General features: G+C 41.7%; 2 protein-coding genes across 7 annotated transcripts in view; both read right to left on the bottom strand.

The window, feature by feature from the left end:
- Nucleotides 1-526: 526 nt before the first annotated feature.
- mef2d (myocyte enhancer factor 2d) overlaps nucleotides 527-20,288 on the bottom strand; it is a 201,434-nt gene continuing 181,672 nt past the window's right edge. For 3 of the 6 annotated variants that reach the window (XM_088327568.1, XM_088327570.1, XM_088327572.1), the window contains 3 exons: nucleotides 17,854-18,016; nucleotides 12,937-13,005; nucleotides 527-5,267 (listed from right to left, as the gene is read on the bottom strand). In XM_088327568.1, coding sequence (XP_088183694.1) covers nucleotides 4,841-5,267; nucleotides 12,937-13,005; nucleotides 17,854-18,016 — 659 coding nt within the window. In that variant the 3' untranslated portion in view covers nucleotides 527-4,840. The remainder of the gene's footprint in view (nucleotides 5,268-12,936; nucleotides 13,006-17,853; nucleotides 18,017-20,288) is intronic. The other 3 variants (XM_088327571.1, XM_088327573.1, XM_088327574.1) reach the window with 1 other exon arrangement.
- Nucleotides 13,792-15,721, bottom strand: LOC148373044 (vasodilator-stimulated phosphoprotein-like). The gene has a single exon (XM_088327576.1). It carries the CDS (start codon nucleotides 15,386-15,388, stop codon nucleotides 14,159-14,161), a length of 1,230 nt encoding a protein of 409 aa, XP_088183702.1. The 5' UTR covers nucleotides 15,389-15,721; the 3' UTR covers nucleotides 13,792-14,158.

Raw genomic sequence — 20,288 nt, 5'->3', positions numbered from 1 at the left:
TTGTTTTTCGTGTTTACAGTTGGTTCTATGGGTTTTTATCATAAAGTGTCGCAACAGTAAACATTCTTGGCAGCATATTGCCAAAATTGAGTATGATGGTGTGAACCGTGACTGTAAACTGTAGTCAAGACCAACATTTTTTTTTGTTTTGTAATGCTTCGTGTAAATAATGCTTTCAAAACAAGGTGCAAGCAGAGTTCCATATAAAAATGTCACAAAAACCTGCAAATGCAAAATTTATGGATGTGTTTCCTCTGAGCGCAGTGGGCGCGTGTGAGAGATAGGGAGCGGTGCTGTGTGCCGAGATCTGCCCACCCAATCAAATTACTCTGTGTTCTTGGCAGTTTTTTCGTGTTTACAGTTGGTTCTGTGGGTTTTTATCATAAAGTGTCGCAACAGTCAATATTATTGGCAGCATACTACCAAAACTGGGTATGTTGGTGTAAACCTTGACTGTAAACTGTAGTCAAGGCCAATTTTTTTTTTACATTTTTAGTGTTGTTCTGGCATTGGATGTATCAAGCTCATACGACTTGAAAAAAAATTGCGCTTGTAGCATTTTATCTCCTAACCTTATGTACTCATGAAAAGAGCCATATCTGGCACGCGATCCATAGGTTCCCGACCCTTGACATAGAGGAAAATTAGGATTTAGCCATTTTGGAACACAGATTTTCAAACTTTTCATAGGATATGAAGCAGATAAAGGAACAAAACTGAATATTAGGGTCTCACTAAAAAAATGGGGCTATTTGCCACAAAATCAGACGAGACCCCTGTCCTTAATTTGATTCGTCACAAGAAAAAGCCCAAAGGTAGTCCGCCATTTTGAGGATCTTATATAAAACTATATTATGAATCGGCCATTTTGGGGCACATGCAAACTCTTACAGGAAATAGAATATTGGGGAATCATTCCAACTCATTTGCAACAGAATACTTACATTCAAGTTCCGGTTTGTGTTTAACCAATTTTTTTCAAAATTTCCAGTACCTTTAAAAGAAGAGTTCCGGTCTGAATCCTGTATTTAGCAGATCGAGACATATATTAGTGATTTATATATGATATTTTTAATCTTGCTTGTGTAAATATTTCTGAGAAAACAACTTCCCCTTTAAGCGTAAAATGACAGTAATATGTAGCTTAAATTTTCAGTTGCAGGAAGTTCTACCTTCATTTTTTTGCATGGCCTATCACAAACGTTCAAATTTGATACGTAATTATTGCGCTAATACTCATTTCATAGTGCCCTGTCCTCTTGGGGGCCATGACACTTCAGGGGACAATGCCATACACGCTAATGCCAGCTGCCGTTAATCACAAGGGGAGATGAAATACAATGGCAAAGCGGAGCCACCGGAGAGCGGTGTCGACGTCGTTTTTAACCAGAGTAGTTGAGAAACATGGCAACAATATCAAGCATTTAGAAGCGCCTTACCTGAAATTCAAGTACTTTTCCATCCTTGAAAACACAAGTTTAAAATTCAAGCGTTTTCAAAGATTTCAAGCACCCGCGCGAACCCTGGGATTCATATTGCAGTTAGAGATTTTAACAGAAGGGGGAGATGTTGTTCAAATTGGCTGCCGTTAATCACAAGGGGGAGATGAAATACAATGGCAAAGCGAAGCCACCGTCGGTGTCATTTTTAACCAGACTTGTTGAGAAACATGGCAACAATTTCAAGCATTTAGAAGCGCCTTACCTGAAATTCAAGTACTTTTCAATCCTTAAAAACACAAGTTTAAAATTCAAGCGTTTTCAAAGATTTCAAGCACCCGCGCGAACCCTGGGATTCATATTGCAGTTAGAGATTTTAACAGAAGGGGGAGATGTTATTCAAATTGGCTTCGTTTTTAACCAGACTAGTTGAGAAACATGGCAACAATATCAAGCATTTAGAAGCGCTTCCCCCCGAAATTCAAGCACTTTTCCATCCTTGAAAACACAAAATTAAAATTCAAGCGTTTTCAAAGATTTCAAGCACCCGCGCGAACCCTGGGATTCATATTGCAGTTAGAGATTTTAACAGAAGGGGGAGATGTTATTCAAATTGGCGTCGTTTTTAACCAGACTAGTTTAAAAACATGGCAACAATATCAAGCATTTAGAAGCGCCTTACCTGAAATTCAAGTACCTTTCAACCTTGAAAAAACACAAGTTTAAAATTCAAGCGTTTTCAAAGATTTCAAGCACCCGCGCGAACCCAGGGATTCATATTGCAGTTAGAGATTTTAACAGAAGGGGGAGATGTTGTTCAAATGCCGGATCTGGTTGTTTAAATAACTCCTCAAATAAATTTCACAGAATTTTTAGAATATAATTTCCTTGATTTATTCATGTCAACAGTGACTATTGGGAGTTTGGGAATTTTTTTACCGGAACTGAGTTGTAAGCATTCTTGTCCCAATTGGGGGGGTACTGCTCCCAGTTTAGTGCTTAAAGTGTGTGGATGAGGTTAGTGTGCACGATTTTCCTTCATTTTCTTGATAAAATCCGGAGAGGATGACACTACGTGGCTTATTTATCTCCCATGTTTCCGTCTCCGGTTAAAAAATAGAATAATGGAGTCAACCAGCAATTGTGGTGACGAAAGTTCAGGTTTTCACTCGAAAGAACCTTCCCGGCTGAACTTCTCAAATGACACTATAAACTCTGTGACTGTTAAAATTTCACTCGAATGCAATAATAACGACGTTGAACACCAAAAGTATCGAGTTCACCTGAAATGGTCATGGTGCGTTGCAGGTTCATACCCAAAAATGAACCTCAAATTTCAATCAGAGGTAAGATCCGACCCAGGCCAAGATTCCGAAAATTCCAATTATCACGTTCAGGGTGGGCGGGGCTTCCATCTCGCTGACTTTTAAAACACTAAATGTAGGTTTATAAAAATGTATACTTAAACACAGATAAAACGCATCTTCTTTGTCTCTCTGCCTCTCTCTCTTTTAGTGCCGTGCTAGATTCTTAAGTATGTACTTCTGTTACGGCGTCTCTTAAATGACACCGAAGAATAGAAAATATAAAAGATGGAAATGTTTATACAGTCTTGGATTGTATTACAAAAGACAGGCTTTACTTTGTTATCAAAAATCACTTATTCTTCTCCCAATCCTGTCAGGACCGGAACGGAGACAGCACCCACTCGCGTAACGTTTCTCACAGTTTTATCCTGAGATCACTGGTCGCGGGGACTAGGTTTCTCAGACACGGAGAGTGGGATTACCTTGGCAAGCGATGGCGGTGTCGGGAACGGAAAAAAAGTCGAAGGCCAGGAGAGGAGACTAGACGTGGTCGAGATTAAAAAACGGATTGTTACTCGGGGCGGGAGAACAGACGAGGTCGAGATCAAAACAGGTCGTAATTCGGGACGGGAGAGCAGACGTGGTCTTGTCATGATTGCCGATGTGACTGGCCAATTAGCGCCAACAGCCCTGAGAGCTGATTGGCTAAAAGACCATTTTCAAACCCCCGGCTTTCAAGAGAACACCGTCAGATCGTTGCAAACCGATGCTCCCAGCTAGGCAAGCTTACACTTTCAGACATTTTTCCTGCCCTGTTTCCCTCTGCATGATACCCGTTGCCGACCTGTATCTGGACCCGATTCCGCCCTGTTCTGCTATCCCGACATCCGACCTTTTTTGCCCCGCTACCCCCCTGACACCTGTTGCCGACCTTGTTTCCGAACTCGATACCGTCCTTGCTCTCCTGTCCCGGCTAACGACTAGTATTCCTGCTAATCTACGATCATCCTCGCTCGACACGGAAGTGCCACTTCCGCGTTTTCAGCCACCTGCTACGCTTGTCCGTCAACCATCGGATCGTGGAAGCAAGCCCTACTCTCCCTCTTTAGTCATAAAACTGAGTAAACAAGCGCTATTGGGTCCTGTGTCTGTTTCTGGTCCGTGACAGGTCTAGCTTAAAACAGATCGTAACGGGAGAAAAACAGGAGCAAAAACACAAGATAGGCGAAAAGGGCTTGCCGTGTAAAAACGGAGATTCAAAGACGGACCGACAAAAGGGGACAGACAACACAGAGTTTAAATACCCTGCATGATACCCGTTGCAGACCTGTTTCTGGACCCGATTCCGCCCTGTTCTGCTCTCCCGACATCCGACCCGGTTTGCCCCGCTACCCGCCTGACACCTGTTGCCGACCTTGTTTCTGAACTCCATACTCCCCTTGCTCTCCTGTCTCGGCTAACGATTAGTATTCCTGCAAATCTACGATCATTTTTTCAGCCACCTGCTACCCTTGTCCGTCAATCATCGGATCGTGGAAGCAAGCCCTACTCTTCCTCTTTATTCATAAAACTGAGTAAATGAGCGCTATTGGGTACTGTGTCTGTTTCTGGTCCGTGACAAGTCAAGCTTAGAACAGATCGTAGCGGGAGAAAAACAGGAGCAAAAACACAGGATAGGCGAAAAAGGGCTTGCCGTGTAAAAACGGAGATTCGCAGACGGACCGACAAAAGGGGATTGACAGGACAGAGTTTAAATACTGACAGGGAGCCAATCTGTCAACAAGCTGCAGCTGGCGCCCATGGGCGGGGCCAATTGGGCGCCATGGCAACCGTGACAGATCCCCACCGATAAAATATGAAATCTCAGGTTCAATTCGGCCAATTAAGCCCGGTCTTACCTCTGATAATGGGTTCCCACCCGAAACGAAACCTTCAATGTTTTGTGAGTAGCTTATGTGAATATGTGCCCAGGTCATGCTCTCATGTGTGTGCGTTTGTGTAAAAACAGTTCTCTGGCTGGTGTGTGTTTAAGTGGGTTTCCAGGGGGTCGGGGCCTCGTCGGGTTCTGTTCCGCCCGCCCCGGAACCGGACGCTTTATGTGACCCAGGCGTCCAACCTCATCCTCTTGACGTTTTCCTGATCGGGCGGCTCCGCCGAGGCGGGCCTCATCAGGACCATGGCGGGCTGCTGGATACCGGCTTGCTGGTGGAGGTGGAAGTCCGGACCCCCGCCGCCATTGTTGCCCCCTCCCGCTCCCCCGACCCTGCCGCGCCCGTTTTCATCCCGGTCGCTGCCGTCGTACGAGCTTCCGTTGCTGCTCAGGCTATCCACGGGAGAGCGGCCTTGCCCGGTTGCGGGGTAGGACGACGCCACCTGGCCGTGGGTTTGAATCCCGCCTCCGCCCATAACAGGGCAAGGTGTGCTGCGGTCCCGGTTGGGTGACACGGGTTCGGACTTGATGTTGATGTGAGGGTTAGTGTTGACTGTCAGCGCTGTGACTTGGGGGAGGGGAGCCATCGGCCTGTAGGGGGCGGCGGAGAAAAACCAGTGAGAAAAACTACACTCAAAGTTATCAACCGTATTTTCCAGACTATGAGGTACACCTAAGAATTTGAAAATATACTGGTGTACTATAATAATTATTGCTCAGTCAATATTTATCCCCAACCATAATTGCATATGGTGGCAACGGGAACCAAACCCAGATAGAAAATACCCAGAGAGCCATAGTAAGAGTGCCAAAGCCACTAGGGACATAAATGACACATGAAAAGGCAATAGTATCTCATTATCACACTGCTTTTAGTCAGGGTACAAGATACACATTTTGGAAAAATGAAAAAACGGATATCAATTAAAAAACGGTATTCTACTCTGTTTCACCTTTGTTAGTCATTGTAAGTTGCGTTTATTTATATCTTTCAGGTAGGTCAAACTACTTCCCACAATGACTTTCGCTTCATTCAGTTGAGAATCTCGTGCACTTCATAAAGTTAGTATATTTCAGTGGTCTGCGACCTTTTCTGTACCACGGTCCGGTTTATTGTCTGACAAAACAGGTAACTTTAAAAAAGTAATTAGTAGTTACTCAACTCTTCTTCCAAAAGGGACCTGAATAAGTCACTGAATTACTCTACAGTAAAAGTAACTAAATACCAGGGAAAGTAACTATTTCTGAAACACATCCATACATTTTGCATTTGCAGGTTTTTGTGACATTTTTATAAAGAACTGTGCTTGCACTTTGTTTGGAAAATAAGTTGTCCGTCAAAGAATTTTCTGAGCAATATTCGAGTCGGTCAAATAGAGCCAACTTAAGGTTGTTTTTGTTGCTTTAATCCCTACATGATCGACTATTGTGTAAGATTATGCATGGAATGACTTAACAAAGGGTAAAATTAAAAAAAATATAAAAATGGAAACAAAATAAATGAATGGTACAAATGTAACCAAAATAACAAAATGAAAAAAATAAATATTAAAGAAGAAAACAATAATAAACTTAACATTTTTATATAGACATATTAACACTGAAAAAAATCCACTGGAAGATATTTATAAATCTCCCAAAATAAAAAATAAAATACATAAGCATAAAAAAGGTTAAAAATGTTAACAGATTTAAAGTTAACAACAGAATTCCCGAAACAAATCCATATTGACCAATCACAAGAGAAAAAGGCATCTCGGAGGGAACCAGCTGTTATTTGTCCGTGAGTCAGTTGTCGCTGCAACCGTGAATGTTAACAGCACCGGTGGCTCACTTTTAATGAGACTCAGGTCTCATTTGCCTCTTAGTGAATCTCATATTCGTTATCGCAACCTAACTTTGTGGTAGTCACTATTTTGATCCGAAATGACGTGACGTAAACAACTCTAAGGAGAGAATTAAACCTCTTAATTCAGTAACGGTAATGGCTTTGTCAAAACTGCTGAAAACATTCTCGGAGCCTAGCCCAATAATAACATCAACAAGGTGGTACCCTGACTTGAAATAGTGTGACGATGAAATAAAACATAATGCCTTTTCATGTGTTGTTTGTATTCAAACCAGTCTAGTGGATAGGATCTGGCGCTCTCCCCCTGCTGCAACCCAGGTTTGATTCTCGTTGCATTCCATAGCTATTGTGATCAGCAATATATTTTGACAAATATGCACAAATATGGTCTAGTATACTTTTTGTGCAATCCTAGCCATTACTGTAGTCAGGGTTGGGTAAGGTTACTTTAACTGGATTACTTTCAATGACTTTTGGATTACTCCAATACCAAATATGCTAATAAAAGACAAAAGAAACTAAATATGAATAAAATGACTAAATTTTGTGCAGGCTCGGGGAGTAACGGAACACATGGAACGGCAAAAATGATGTTGGCAAGCTGTTTGGATTTATTTTCATTTAGTTTCTGCCGCATTTTATGTTCGTTTTGCCAGAGATCAAAGCCAGGAGAGAAAGCTTACCACGTGTTCTGAGTCATCATTTTATTCATATTTAGTTTCTTTTGTCTTTTATTAGCATATTTGGTATTGGAGTCATCCAAAAGTAATTGAAAGTAATCCAGTTAAAGTAACCCTACCCAACCCTGACTGTAGTTTTAATTTGATGTGCCTTATAGTCTGATGCGCCTCATATATGGAAAACATATCACAAATAACTCATTTTTGGGGGTGCCCCTTATAATCAACTGCATTTCATAGGGAAAATATAATAACCTACTTAACTGATTACATGATATGAAAAATAACAGTTACTTTATAGCAGGGGTCACCAATATGGTACCCGAGGGCATTGTGATTTTCTAGAAAATTTGATTTATAACAGGTATGATGTATTAGTTGTCGACTGTCTCCATATTAACCCTTCACACATTCAATAAATCTACATCAGAAAAATAAAGCAATATATAAACTGAAGCATAGAAAACACATTTTATTGTTCTACCTGAACTTATAAATAAAGTTTATGCGCTGCTCCTTTTGAATAAATGCAACTATAGTTAGCTAAACCTTCATTCTGTAATAAAGTCCACACAATGATAAATAAATACTTTCATTAATTTTATTATGAAGCCTTGGTCTCACTATCGCCCTCTGCCATGAGGCAGGAGAACTGCACGCCTCACTCTGCATCAAAATATTTATATAAAACATATTCATTGTATGAATAATATTTATAATATAATTTCAGTGATATTGAAAAAGAACATCGAAAAATTGTGAAGTTATATGAGAAAAAACACGGAACAAATATCACCACTTAATATAAAAATACAAAAAAAAATGGAGGTCTCATTTCAAAGTTGGTGACCCCTGCTTTATTGATTATTTGATTTTTAAAGGGAAGTGATTCGATTGAGTTATTAACTCAGTATCAATTATAAAAACTTTTGTCCACAAAAAAAAAACACACTTTCAATGCCATTGACGACTATAAACGTCAGTTAGATCTTGCAGCAACTCAGCTAGAAGCAAAATATGAACGAGAAAAAGAAAACAAAGATTTAAAAACAAGCAGAGACGGATTCCGCTTTGTAAGCACAAAAGCCACAAGCCATGCTTCAACACACAGGACACGACGACATCACCACGGCAACCGTTTTTCATTATTAAATAAGCTTCTGGGTTTAAAATGTAAACGTAATTAAAAAAAACGGATCTAACTTGAATATTTTGTTCTTTAAGTTGAAAAGTATTGTATAGAATAGAATAGAATATACCTTTATTGTCATTGTTCCAACATGGGTTGAATATATTGTGACAACGAAATTGGACGTGGCACTCCAGGTCCACATTTTACAGTGAGGATAAAGAAGACAAAGAAGATGTTTGTACTGTCCTTGTTGCATAGGCTTTGTTTTCCTCCGGAGGGGAGTGTATGAGGGAGTGAGGGACAGACAGAGATGGCCGGATCCAACTAGATGTTCTTACTGTACACACGGTCCAGTGTTTTTTCCCTAATTGCTCAGTCCACGTATTGAATTGAATAATCATCCCACTTTCGGGTTTCTCGCGTCACTCTTCGAGCAGAGAGTAGGACAATGGCTGACAGGAATGTTGCATGTCTAATCCATCTCCATCCATGTAAACTGACGTCAAAAGCTGTATTGAAATCAGGCTAAAATTAAGGTTTTAGAACGTCCTTGTTGTGAAAGGATAGTGGGATTTTGGACGCGTTCTTAAGGATGGGCTGGGCACACGTATGATGCGGCAGGGGTAAACCAGTGAAAGCTGTCGGGCCCTGCAGTTGAACAAAAGAGTGTGTGGTGTCACCCTGACCCGAATGACATGGCCGCTTTCTTGTGTCCCGTTTCATCTGGAGGGACGAAAGCATGGCCAACTTAGGTGCCGAGGTGCCTAACTTGTTTGGGTGTTTGGGCAATTGGGTTGGCCATAGTCCCAAAAATTTTGTGTGTGTTTTTTTGCCTTTTTTTTTCCCTTTTATTTTCTTTGTTATTGTATGTTTTTTTCTTGCTGTCGGTCACCCCTCTTGAGGGATATGACCAAGGTAGATAGAGAGATAGAATGTCCTGACTTAAACCCCATTGAGAACTTGTGGACAATGCTGAAGAAACAAGTCCATGTCAGACAGCCATCAAATTTAACTGAACTGCACCAATTCTGTCAAGAGGAGTGGTCAAAGATTCAACCAGAAGCTTGCCAGAAGTTTGTGAATGGCTACCAAAAGTGAAAATGGCCACGGGACATGTTACCAAAATATTAACGCTGCTGTATTTATATTTTTGACCCAGCAGATTTCTGTTAACCCATCATAAAGTCATGAAAGAACCAAACCTCATGAATGTTTTTGTCAAAAGAACTATCTGTTCCAATCACTCTATCAGAGAAAAATCAGAGTTGTAGAAATTACTGGAAACTCAAGAGAGCTATGACATTATGTTCTTGACAGTGTCTGAAAAGTCGTGACAAAAAATTAGCGGACACCAAGGCAAACAACTCTGAAAAGTTTCCTGCCCAGCCATAAAGTTGCCTGCCCCATTTTTCACAACTCGAAACGCAATAAGACGACTCATCGAAAAAAAAACATTGTTGCAAAGTATTAAGGGTTGATAATCATAATATATAACAGAACAACACTTTAAAATTAAGTTTATAATAAATCTACTTATAACATTCATTGCTGTTTTCCATCTGCCATCAGTATGTACCTGTATTTACTCATCTTCATTCATGCAAATTTTGCGTTGTGTTGTTTGCTACAAGCCACATGAACTCCACTTTCCACGATACTTTAAATGTATGTTTACGTTTTGGAGCGTCATCAATTTTGTTAGCTTCTTTTGAATCTTTCTTCTGGGGCTGAGGTTTTGGCTTGATTCCTAACCACTTCTCCATTTTTCTTGTGTTCTCTATTCGTCTACTATGGAAAATCATATGCAAATGGACGACCTTATAACGCTCGGGAAAGTCCGGAAGCACAAAGTTATTCGATGCAGGCTTCTGATTGGCTGCCGAGTATGCAAAACGCCAAACCAACCGAAATTCCGAGATTTCCAAACCGAACGAAGATTTCGAAATCGGAATAAAGCAAACGTTTGATTTGAATAAAATAAAAACAAAAGATCTTTTTTTTTCTTGAAAAAGTTGTCGGCCACCCGGGTTTTTTGTAAGTTGTACACCCGACGTAAAAGATGCACGCCCCGGGCGTCCGGGCACGCATTATTTTGGACACTGGTATTAACGACTATAACTTGTAATAGTTCAGGCAGATGTAAAGTTTATGCACTGTTTTTCGTGAACTTACTGGCACATGGTCTTAGTGCATTGTAATGTACTTTTGCAGTTTTCACTACCTGGAGAAGGAAAATAAAGCTCACTTGACACGTTCTCTGTGGTCACGGTCCTTCCTTGGTGGTTTAACTCAATGTCATATCGAAGACACAAAAGCCACCGTCAAGTCTTTTCTTTTGTTGTTTCCCAAAAAACGATACCTTTCACGCCGCAACTTTTAACAAAGCCTCATTGATCGTCATTGTCATCAAGAACGCCGCTTTTTCTTTTTTGCTCCGAGCGCTACGTGACGGATGCTGATTTTTACCCTGCCAATTAGCGCCAGTGGCCGCCGGAGGGAACTTTTCTAATATGTCACATTAGCGGTTAATATCCACTCGTTTGCTAGCATATGCACATGCATGCGCTTCACCCATCCGCGAGTCCAACGGATGACAGCGGGCAAAAAAGGTCCGAGTCAGCTTGCCAGAGACAGTAAATGCTGGCCTAGCATCAGCGCTAACGACGTAGCCACAAAGAGATATTCTACCCAATATGGATTTTTCAAGCCATGTTTTTAAAGGTCTTCATGTACCGTATTTTCCGCACTATAAGGCGCACCTAAAAGCCTTCATTTTTTTCAAAAGCTGACCATGCGCCTTATAATACAGTGCGCCTTATATATGGATCAATATTAAGTCGCAAAGCCTTGCAACTAAGGCAAGCAGCCGCCGACTAGATTTTCCCCCGAAGGCGAAGTCGTCCGTGGCGTATGCTGGGATTTATATACCGGCGTTTCATTTCCTAACCAATGTGTCAATCATCATTTGAATCGATCACTATTGGCTAAAGTTATTCGGAGGTAAAGGGGGCGGATCCTTCTTATCATTTACAGGCTCGCATAGGCTAAAGGGGGGATACAAAGCCTGCAATTGACCAAAAAAGATGAATGTGAATCACACGTTGGGTTGCACTACGGCATAGAGAAAACATTTTTTACTATTCTGTATTTGTAGATATTTTACTCTCCTGGATTTACTACACTCACGGTTGAAAGAAGACCATGGTTACGTATCATTATTGAACGTGATGGCTGCAAGAGAACTTAGGTGAGCTATGCGGCTTTATATTTTCCCGGTATCTCGTTTTAGAACGATCTTGATGTTTCTGTGATGAGTATATTTTTAAACTACATTCAATTTAAAGTGTTTATTGTCATATGCACAGTAAAGAACCCCGTTTCCCTGCACAATAAAACAGCAAAAAATAAAATGGAAACTAAGAAATGTTTGGCATTTCTTGAATCCCGAAACTCTAACCTTCCGAATGATATTTGGAAGGATGCATTTGAGTGATTGGTGACATCGCACAGACACTGTTTCAGTACATGTCTGAGACACGTATTTGCTTCTTTGCAAGCTTTCGGAATGTTAAGGGGGTAATAAGTTGGACTGAACTATCTGACTGTTTTGTCAACGTTCCCATTGTAGCGCCTTATAATCCGGTGCGCCTTGTGTATGGAAAATATAGGACCAAAAACTATTTTTGGGGGTGCGCCCTATAACCCGGTGCGCCTTATAGTGAGGAAAATACGGTAGTCAAAATTTAGAGAGGAAACCCCGAATGTAGTACCTCAGTTTGCCACAATATGCCTGGCAGCACTGAGCTCTAACGGAGAAGATGGAGTATAACAAAACAAGAGAAAGAATACAGTGTGATGTGTTGTTTTTCTCCGAGTTTTTGTCGTCTGCCTTTCCAATTTTTAAAAGTAATACACTCGCATATAAACTGACCACCTAAAATTGCTGAAAAGGGGAAAGACGGGATGGATATAAAAAATAAAAACTTTTCTTCAGATACAATAGGAAATGATCCAAATTTGTATAAAACATATAAGTTACCATGTATGTACCCAAAATATTTGTAAAACTTGCTCCTAAGCAATAATAATAATTTAAATGTGTAGATAATAAAGATTAATATACTTGTCATAAAAAAACAACAATTTGAAACCATTTACTGTAACTTTAAGCAGCCAAAACACCATTTTTGTATTTTGCAATAATTTAATTTTTTCAACTCGATCGTTGTTGTCATGGTTTTCTACTTTTGCTTCCCATTATAACTATTTTAAGACTCGTTCTTATGGGCAAAAAGGGCAATAAAATGACAAAATCACAATACAATGAGATGTGGTCCCTGTTTTATGCACATATAAGCTGGCCCCGATGTCAGTATTGTATTTCATAGTTCTAAATTCAGCTTATATGCCATATATGGTTGTTTAAAATAACCAGAAGACGTAAGCTAATTTTTACTAGCCTGTGTATGTTAGGAAAAAATACTTTTAGTGTCTAATGATTTTTTCTCCCCGGATCAAAAGGGCGTAGACTCGAAAAGCAGGATGAGTGCGTAATGTTTTGCAGAAGCCACAAGGAGGCGACACAGACGAGAGCGTCACCTGAGGTTAGCGGCAATGTTGGAGATGCAGTTAACCATCTCTGCATTCTGTTTGTCTGAACCCCACATGCTGTGGAAACAAGTGAGGGAGGGGCCGAAAAGGGGCACATCCGCCATTAAAGAAATGCTCAAAAATCCCATAATTCATTTCTTAACCACAAACCAGTCAAGGCTAAGGAAACCCTAACTTAGCCAGGAGTCAACCTCGGTTTCCATATCGTTTTATTAAATCATGTTTCCAAACCCTGATTTGATACCCTAATGCAGATCAGAAACTCAGAGTTAAACCAGACTCCTAATTTAATACTCCCATTTAAAACCCCAACTTAAGTTAATATCCAAACTCCAGACCCAACTATGAACAGGGTTAGGTAGGGTTAATTTAACTGGATTACTTTCAATGACTTTTGGATTACTCCAATACCAAATATGCTAATAAAAGACAAAAGAAACTAAATATGATTAAAATGATGACTCACAACACGCGGTAAGCTTTCTCTCCTGGCTTTGATCTCCGGCAAAACTAATATGCTGATAAAATGAAATGAAATGATCTGTATTTATTTGGGGCGGCAGTAGCTCAGGAGGTAGAGCGATCGTCTTAGGATTAAGGGATCCCAGTTCGAATCCCGGCTTGTCCGTGTTACATATCGAAAATGAAAAAAATGAAATGATCTGCATTTCTATAGCGCTTTTCAAGTCAATGACTTCCCAAAGCGCTTTACAATGTGCTTCACATTTCCCAATAGCGGCCGTGCAGCCATGTAAGGCGCTAACCTGCTTATTGGGGGTCTTAGGGGTTCAGTGTCTTACCCAAGGACACTTCGGCATGTAACACAGACAAGCCGGGATCAGTACGTGTGTCAAGACGCAGTAGCAGAATGATTCCGGATATGAAGATTAAAAATGATGACAAATCAGTGTTGTGGCTGCAGCTGTGAACTGATTCGCATCAAGGACCCACTCGGAGAGCACATAGAAGAGACAGGATCACCATACGAGTGAGTGATCTTTGAACAGTTTGGATGGCGGCCTGAGGAAGTTCCCTGGGTAACCAATTACATGAAAATACCTTGGCATGGTGACGTGAAAGCATTGATTGTGGTAAACAGAAAAAAAAAGACAATATGAAATCCCTGGGCTACATTGAGGGCGCAGTGGAGCAAAGGTCCCAGCAAGCCTCCATGATCACAATGCTCTGCTACACAAGGCGTGCGCCAAAGCTATGTGCTTCTCTTTTGCAGCTCCTGAACAAAGGCTCTGATGATGTCCTCCTTAACTTTTTGAAGTTCTTTCCGCACTTCCTCGAGTATTTCCTGTTTCATTTTTTCTAAATCCGAGTCATCTAATCCAACCGTGTCGTTACTGTTGTTTACAGACTTCACCCTGGAACTTTGGGACAATGAGGTGGCGGAGTCCATGCTCTTGGGGATTGAATTATTCCTGGGAATTGTGGATGACGATTTCTCCCAAGGTCTTCTTGTGATCTCACTTTGACCTTGAGGCTCAGTATCCTCATTGTCGTTTGTCTTCAAAGGTACTTTTTCTCCTGTGTCAGCCGCTTTTCTCCTTCGGGCCAAGATAGCACTCATTTCACCCATCAGGTCACCACCTCCACCGATAGACGAATTGCTGCTGCGGCTGGCGTCTGCTCTGCCCATTGGAGCTCCAGTAGATCCTTCTTCCTGTTTAGATAATTTGCGAAGTTTCGCTCCTGCCAAAGCAGCAGCCAAGCCACCACCTGCTGCACTTCCACCTTGGATGATTCCATTTGATGGCAGAGGTGGGGGAGGTGGAGGACCTCCGGATGAGGGTGCGGGGGGAGGTCCGGGAGGTGGCGGAACACTGGTGGCTGGAGGAGGCCCAGGCGGCGGTGGAGGTGCCGGTGGAGGAGCAAAGCCTCCAGGGGCCATGGGCGGAGCAGGTGGAACAGATGCTGCTGAAGCTTGTCTTTCTCTCTCCAATTTCTCCCTTTCCTGGCGCTCTCGCTGCTCCCGTTCTTGCTGTTCCAGTCTCTGCTGCTCCAATCGCCTCTGCTGCTCAATCTCTTCAGGAGAAGGACCATTCGACATTGGCCGTGGAAGGGTTGCATATCCTGCATCTGCCATGGAGTTGAGCACCTCCAGAGCATGTGTCATGCCATTGGCAAAAAGTGCAGCATCCTCCTTGCTGCCAAAGTTGAGCCCCCAAACTTGCCGGGCATCTCGCCATTGATGGAAATTAGGTGTGGCTTGATTGTATTTCAACCCTCTCACAATTGGGCAGTTTATAACAACCTGCTGGTCTGTCTGCATCTTGCGTCCCACAATTCTGAAAGCATTGTTGGACGGGTTGTGATAGATCTGGACTCTGCTGAAGGCCTGGGTTCCAGCACCTGCCGGCAGCCACTTCTTATTGCCATCGTCATAGATCATCACGGTGGCCCGAGCCTGGCAGATACTCGACTCACTCATTGTTTAGCCGGAGTGGAGCTCCTCTCCTCGCGGGCAACTTTGACTCACTTGAGAGGATTAAAGTCGAACCGGGAGCAAAACTACAAGCAATGTTGTCGAAGGAGTAGGGAGGTGAAGTCGCAGCTACACCCGCCGACGGGGTAGCAAGTATGGGGATAACCGAAGCACACACCTCGACGATTTCCTGGTTGTGTGAAACGGGAAAGAAGGGGGGAGGCGGGGGGAGGTGGATACAGTAGCGCGGCGGGCTTGTCAAGTCCAATCAGTATCTCACGTCGGGTTCTACGCGCTGAAACAGGGGAAACCCAGAAAATGACGACGCTGCTATAAAAATGAAAAAATGTGTCCTTGGGTAAGACATTGAACCCCCAATTACTCCCAATAAGCAGGTTAGCGCCTTACATGGCTGCACAGATCACGGCCGCTATTGGGAAATGTGAAGCACATTGTAAAGCGCGTTGGAAAGTCATTGACTTGAAAAGCGCTATATAAATGCAGATCATTTCATTTCATTTCATATATTATTTCAGGGGTTCAGTGTCTTACCCAAGGACACTTCGACATGTAACACGGACGAGCCGGGATTCGAACTGGGATCCCTTGATCCCAAGACGAGCGCTCTACCTCCTGAGCTACTGCCGCCCCACCAAAAGAAACTAAATATGGATAAAATGATGACTCACAACACGTGGTAAGCTTTCTCTCCTGGCTTTGATCTCTTTGATCTCCGGCAAAACTAACATCAAATGCGACGGAAACAAAATGAAAATCAATCCAAACAGCTTGCCAACATCATTTTTGCCGTTCCATGTATTCCGTTACTCCCCAAGCCTGCACAACATTTAGTAATTTTATTCCTATTTAGTTTCTTTTGTCTTTTATTAGCATATTTAGTATTGGAGTAATCCAAAAGTAATTGAAAGTAATCCAGTTAAAGTAACCCTACCCAATCCTGACTATGAAATACTAATAAATGTTGATACCTTAATTAAACATGAATTTGATACCCAATTCAATACTGTCACCTATCATTGGAGAATTAAAGCCATGGCACCAAATTAAAAAAATACATTTTCATACCTTAATTTAAAACCTTAATAATGTTCAGGAAGAGTCAAAAACCCTAATTTGATACTGTAGCACAGATCCAAAACACCACATTGAAATATTAATACAATGAATTTAACCCTACTCCTAGTTTGATACCCCCTTTTAAAAACTCCAACTTAAATTGATATCCAAATTCAAAACCCTAACCCTAATTTCAAAATAGTAATAAATGTTGATACCTTAATACATATTAAGTTTGATACCTAACTCTGTACACTAAATTCTAACTGAAAATCAAAGCCGTGATTCGAATTTAGAACTATATTTCAACCCTTTAATTTCAAACCTTGATTTACTCGGATGAATGGAAACCTTATCTCAAAATTAATAAATTCTGCAATTTAAAACCATAGCTCAATGTTCTTTTTCCAACTTTAACCCTTACAAAATACTGTAGCACAAGCTCAAGCCTTTTTTTAAAACCTTAATTGAAACCCTACTTTTGTGTTTTGAATCAAAAGCTCTTACAATTAAAATCCTAAAACCTTAACCCAGGATATCTTTTTATCTTTAGAAAGGGTCATAGTTTAAATTATTCCCACTTTTTTGTCTTTAGGGTTAACCTTGACAGTACATATGTAAACGTTTTTTTTAATCCCTACTAAAACTTGATAAGTTTATTCAGTTTTAATATCAAACAAATGCAAAGGAGATTTCCTAGGATCCTAATTTTGACTATTATTGCCAGGGTTGGGTAGGGTTACTTTAACTGGATTACTTTTAATTACTTTTGGATTACTCCAATACCAAATATGCTAATAAAAGACAAAAGAAACTAAATAGGAATAAAATGACTAAATTTTGTGGAGGCTTGGGGAGTAACAAAATACATGGAACGGTAAAAATGATGTTGGCAAGCTGTTTGGATTTATTTTCATTTTGTTTAGTTAGTTTTGCCGGGGATCAAAGAGATCAAAGCCAGGAGAGAAAGCTTACCACGTGTTGTGAGTCATCATTTTATTCATATTTAGTTTCTTTTGTCTTTAATTGGCATATTTGGTATTGGAGTAATCCAAAAGTCATTGAAAGTAATCCAGTTAAAGTAACCCTACCCAACCCTGATTATTGCGCACTAGTTATTATTTTGACATTGTCGCTATCTGCCAATCCTGTGGCCGTTTCTTGATTTTGTGGGGGCTCAGGGTAGGGTTTTCGAATGGTAATGGAATTCCCTTATCTGAAGGCTTCTACCCCAGGTCTCTTTGCAAGTTCAAAATCCATACATGTCTTCTCTCCTTATCTTGAGTGTCTACTAGACTTTAAACTCAACAAACCCCTATCTGTGTTTAACCCTTTTGAAACCATAACCTTTGGTGGAGTTCAGAGTTAGCCCGCCTGCGTTAGCATTAGCTTACACGAGGTTGGTGAGCGAGGCCAGGCTGATGGGCGGCGCCGTCTGTTGCTGGGCGACGGCCGGTTGCTGCTGTTGCTGTTGCCAGGCAGCCATGTTGCCGGGCACCAGACCCGCCGGCGTGAAGGTCTGCAGGGCCGTCAGGTCGGCGCTCGTCAACTGGTACTCTGAAAAAAAAGAAAAAGACGCCGGGCGAGCCGGACATCAATATGCAGCCGCGCTGATCCATATTCATCGGCATATCGTATTCACGCCGCTCGCTTTGAAGTGGCTACAAAGTGAATATTCATTCGCTGCCGGGAGGCGCGCCAAATCCTCGGCGACATAATTCATGTTTTTAAAACGAGCCTTACTCGGCGGGACGCCGGAGTTACCTACCGCCGCTCCGGGCGGCCGGCCACCTACCGACACCGGCCGCGGCTAATGGGAGCGGGTTGCACTTCAAACACTTATTACAAAACCGGAATTCAGGCTTGAAACCCTACCCGAGGATGAGAAAGCTAACTCGAAAGGGCTTTAGGTAACGTTTCGTAGACTAAAAGGCTGTATTAGAGATCCTAATGCTGGTTGGAAACGCTCATTTACAACATTGACACGGGTTTAAACATAACATTTGAAACCCTAACCCTTGGGTTGGCGAGCCAAAAATTGAAAGAGCCATAACGATCCAAAAAAACATATATAAATCTATCTCATCTCATCTCATTACAGGGGTGTCAAACTCATTTTAACTCGGGGGCCACACAATAGAACAAACATTCTGTCGGGGGCCGGACTAGTAGATTAAAGAGAAAGAAAAAGCGTTAAAGATAAAAGAGAAAGAGGGAGGGAAAAGGAGAGCGGGCGGAACAAAGAAAGAAAAAAAGAGAGAGGGAGAGAGCGTGAGAAACAAAAGATAAAAACTCGTGAGAGAGGGGGGAAAGAAAGGGAGAGGAAGAAAGAAATCCAAAGAGAAATGGAAAGACAGAAGGAGAAAGAAGAGAAAAGAAAGTGTGAAGGGTATGAAGAGAGAAAGAGAAAAGAGAGAATAGGGAAAAAGGAAGTTAGAGCAAAAGAGGTTAAAAGACACAGAGAGAGAAAGAGACAAAGGGCAATAAAGTAAGAGAAAAAGAGAGACACAGAGAGTGAAAGACAGAGTGGGAGAAAGAGAGAGAGAGAGAGAGAGAGAGAGAGAGAAATAAATACAAGTATAGTGTCTTTGTGAGAGGCACCTGGCTTTGGCAACATCAAGTTGACATATTTCAACCTGCAGCTTGTTTTTTTCTTGTGCTTCTCTGAGTCTTATCTCGCGGGCCAGATTTAATCCCTTAGCGGGCCTGATCTGGCCCGCGGGCCGCCTGTTTGACACCTGTGTCTCATTAGCTGCACCGCTTATCCTCAGTAGGGTCGAGGGGGTGCTGGAGCCCATCCCAGCAATCATCGGGCAGTGGAAAGGGGACACCCTGAACTGGTTGCCAGCCAATCGCAGGGCACACAGGGACAGACAACTCGCTCATTTACGCCAAGGGACAATTTGGACCGGCCAATTCACCTGAAATGCATGTCTTTGGAATGTGGGAGGAAACCGGAGTGCCCGGAGGAAACCCACGCAAGCACGGGGAGAACATACAAACTCCGCACAGGAAGTACGGTAGCTGTATTTGAACGCAGGAGGTTCCCAAGACCCTGGAACTGTGCTAACCACTGCGCCGCCGTGCTGCCCCTTTATAAATCTATTTTTAAACTAAGACAAAAAGGGCATTAACACATAAAAATAATTTTATGTTGCTGCGATTGTTTGTGTCCGGTAAAAATCCTTTTTCGTTTTCTAACGTTTCTGAAAAAGTTTCCAGAAGCAACTCGGGCAGCACTAAAGAGCCGATTGTGGCTCTAGAGCAGCAGGTCGCAGACCCCTGAACCTGAGGCCTCAAGTCCTGTTGTTTGAAGCCCTAATGAATTTGAAACCTTGCTCTTGGTTCAGGACAAAACCATTAACACAAAAGCCTCACACAGGTATAATATCTAAAATTTGAAACCCTGACAATTTATTGAAACCCTAATTCAAAACCGTAGTCCTGGCATGGAGGTCTTATTTAAAGACTTAGCTCAGGTTTGAAACCTAAAACCTTTTAAAACCCTAACTTTGACCTGTAACAATTTAAAGACAGTAACCTAAACTTAAAACACAATTCCAAACGATGAAGATGGTTTGCAAAACTTGCAATTTATGCCATAATCTAAAATGCCAGGACTAATCTAAAACCGTAGTCCTGGCATGGAGGTCTAATTTAAAGACTTAGCTCAGGTTTGCCTAAAACCTTTCAAACCCTAACTTTGACCTGTACAAAATTAAAAACAGTAACCTAAACTTAAAACACAATTTCAAACGATGAAGACAGTTTGCAAAACTCGCAATTTATGCCATAATTTAAAACCTCAAGGCCTAAAATCCTGTTTGAA

This window comes from Urocampus carinirostris, chromosome 2 (genome assembly GCF_059441175.1).
Source record: "Urocampus carinirostris isolate Australia breed hairy pipefish chromosome 2, RoL_Ucar_1.0, whole genome shotgun sequence".
In the NCBI taxonomy this organism is placed as follows: domain Eukaryota; kingdom Metazoa; phylum Chordata; class Actinopteri; order Syngnathiformes; family Syngnathidae; genus Urocampus; species Urocampus carinirostris.
The sequence above is the reverse complement of the archived record's forward strand: the minus strand, read 5'-3'. Positions and strand labels throughout refer to the sequence as shown.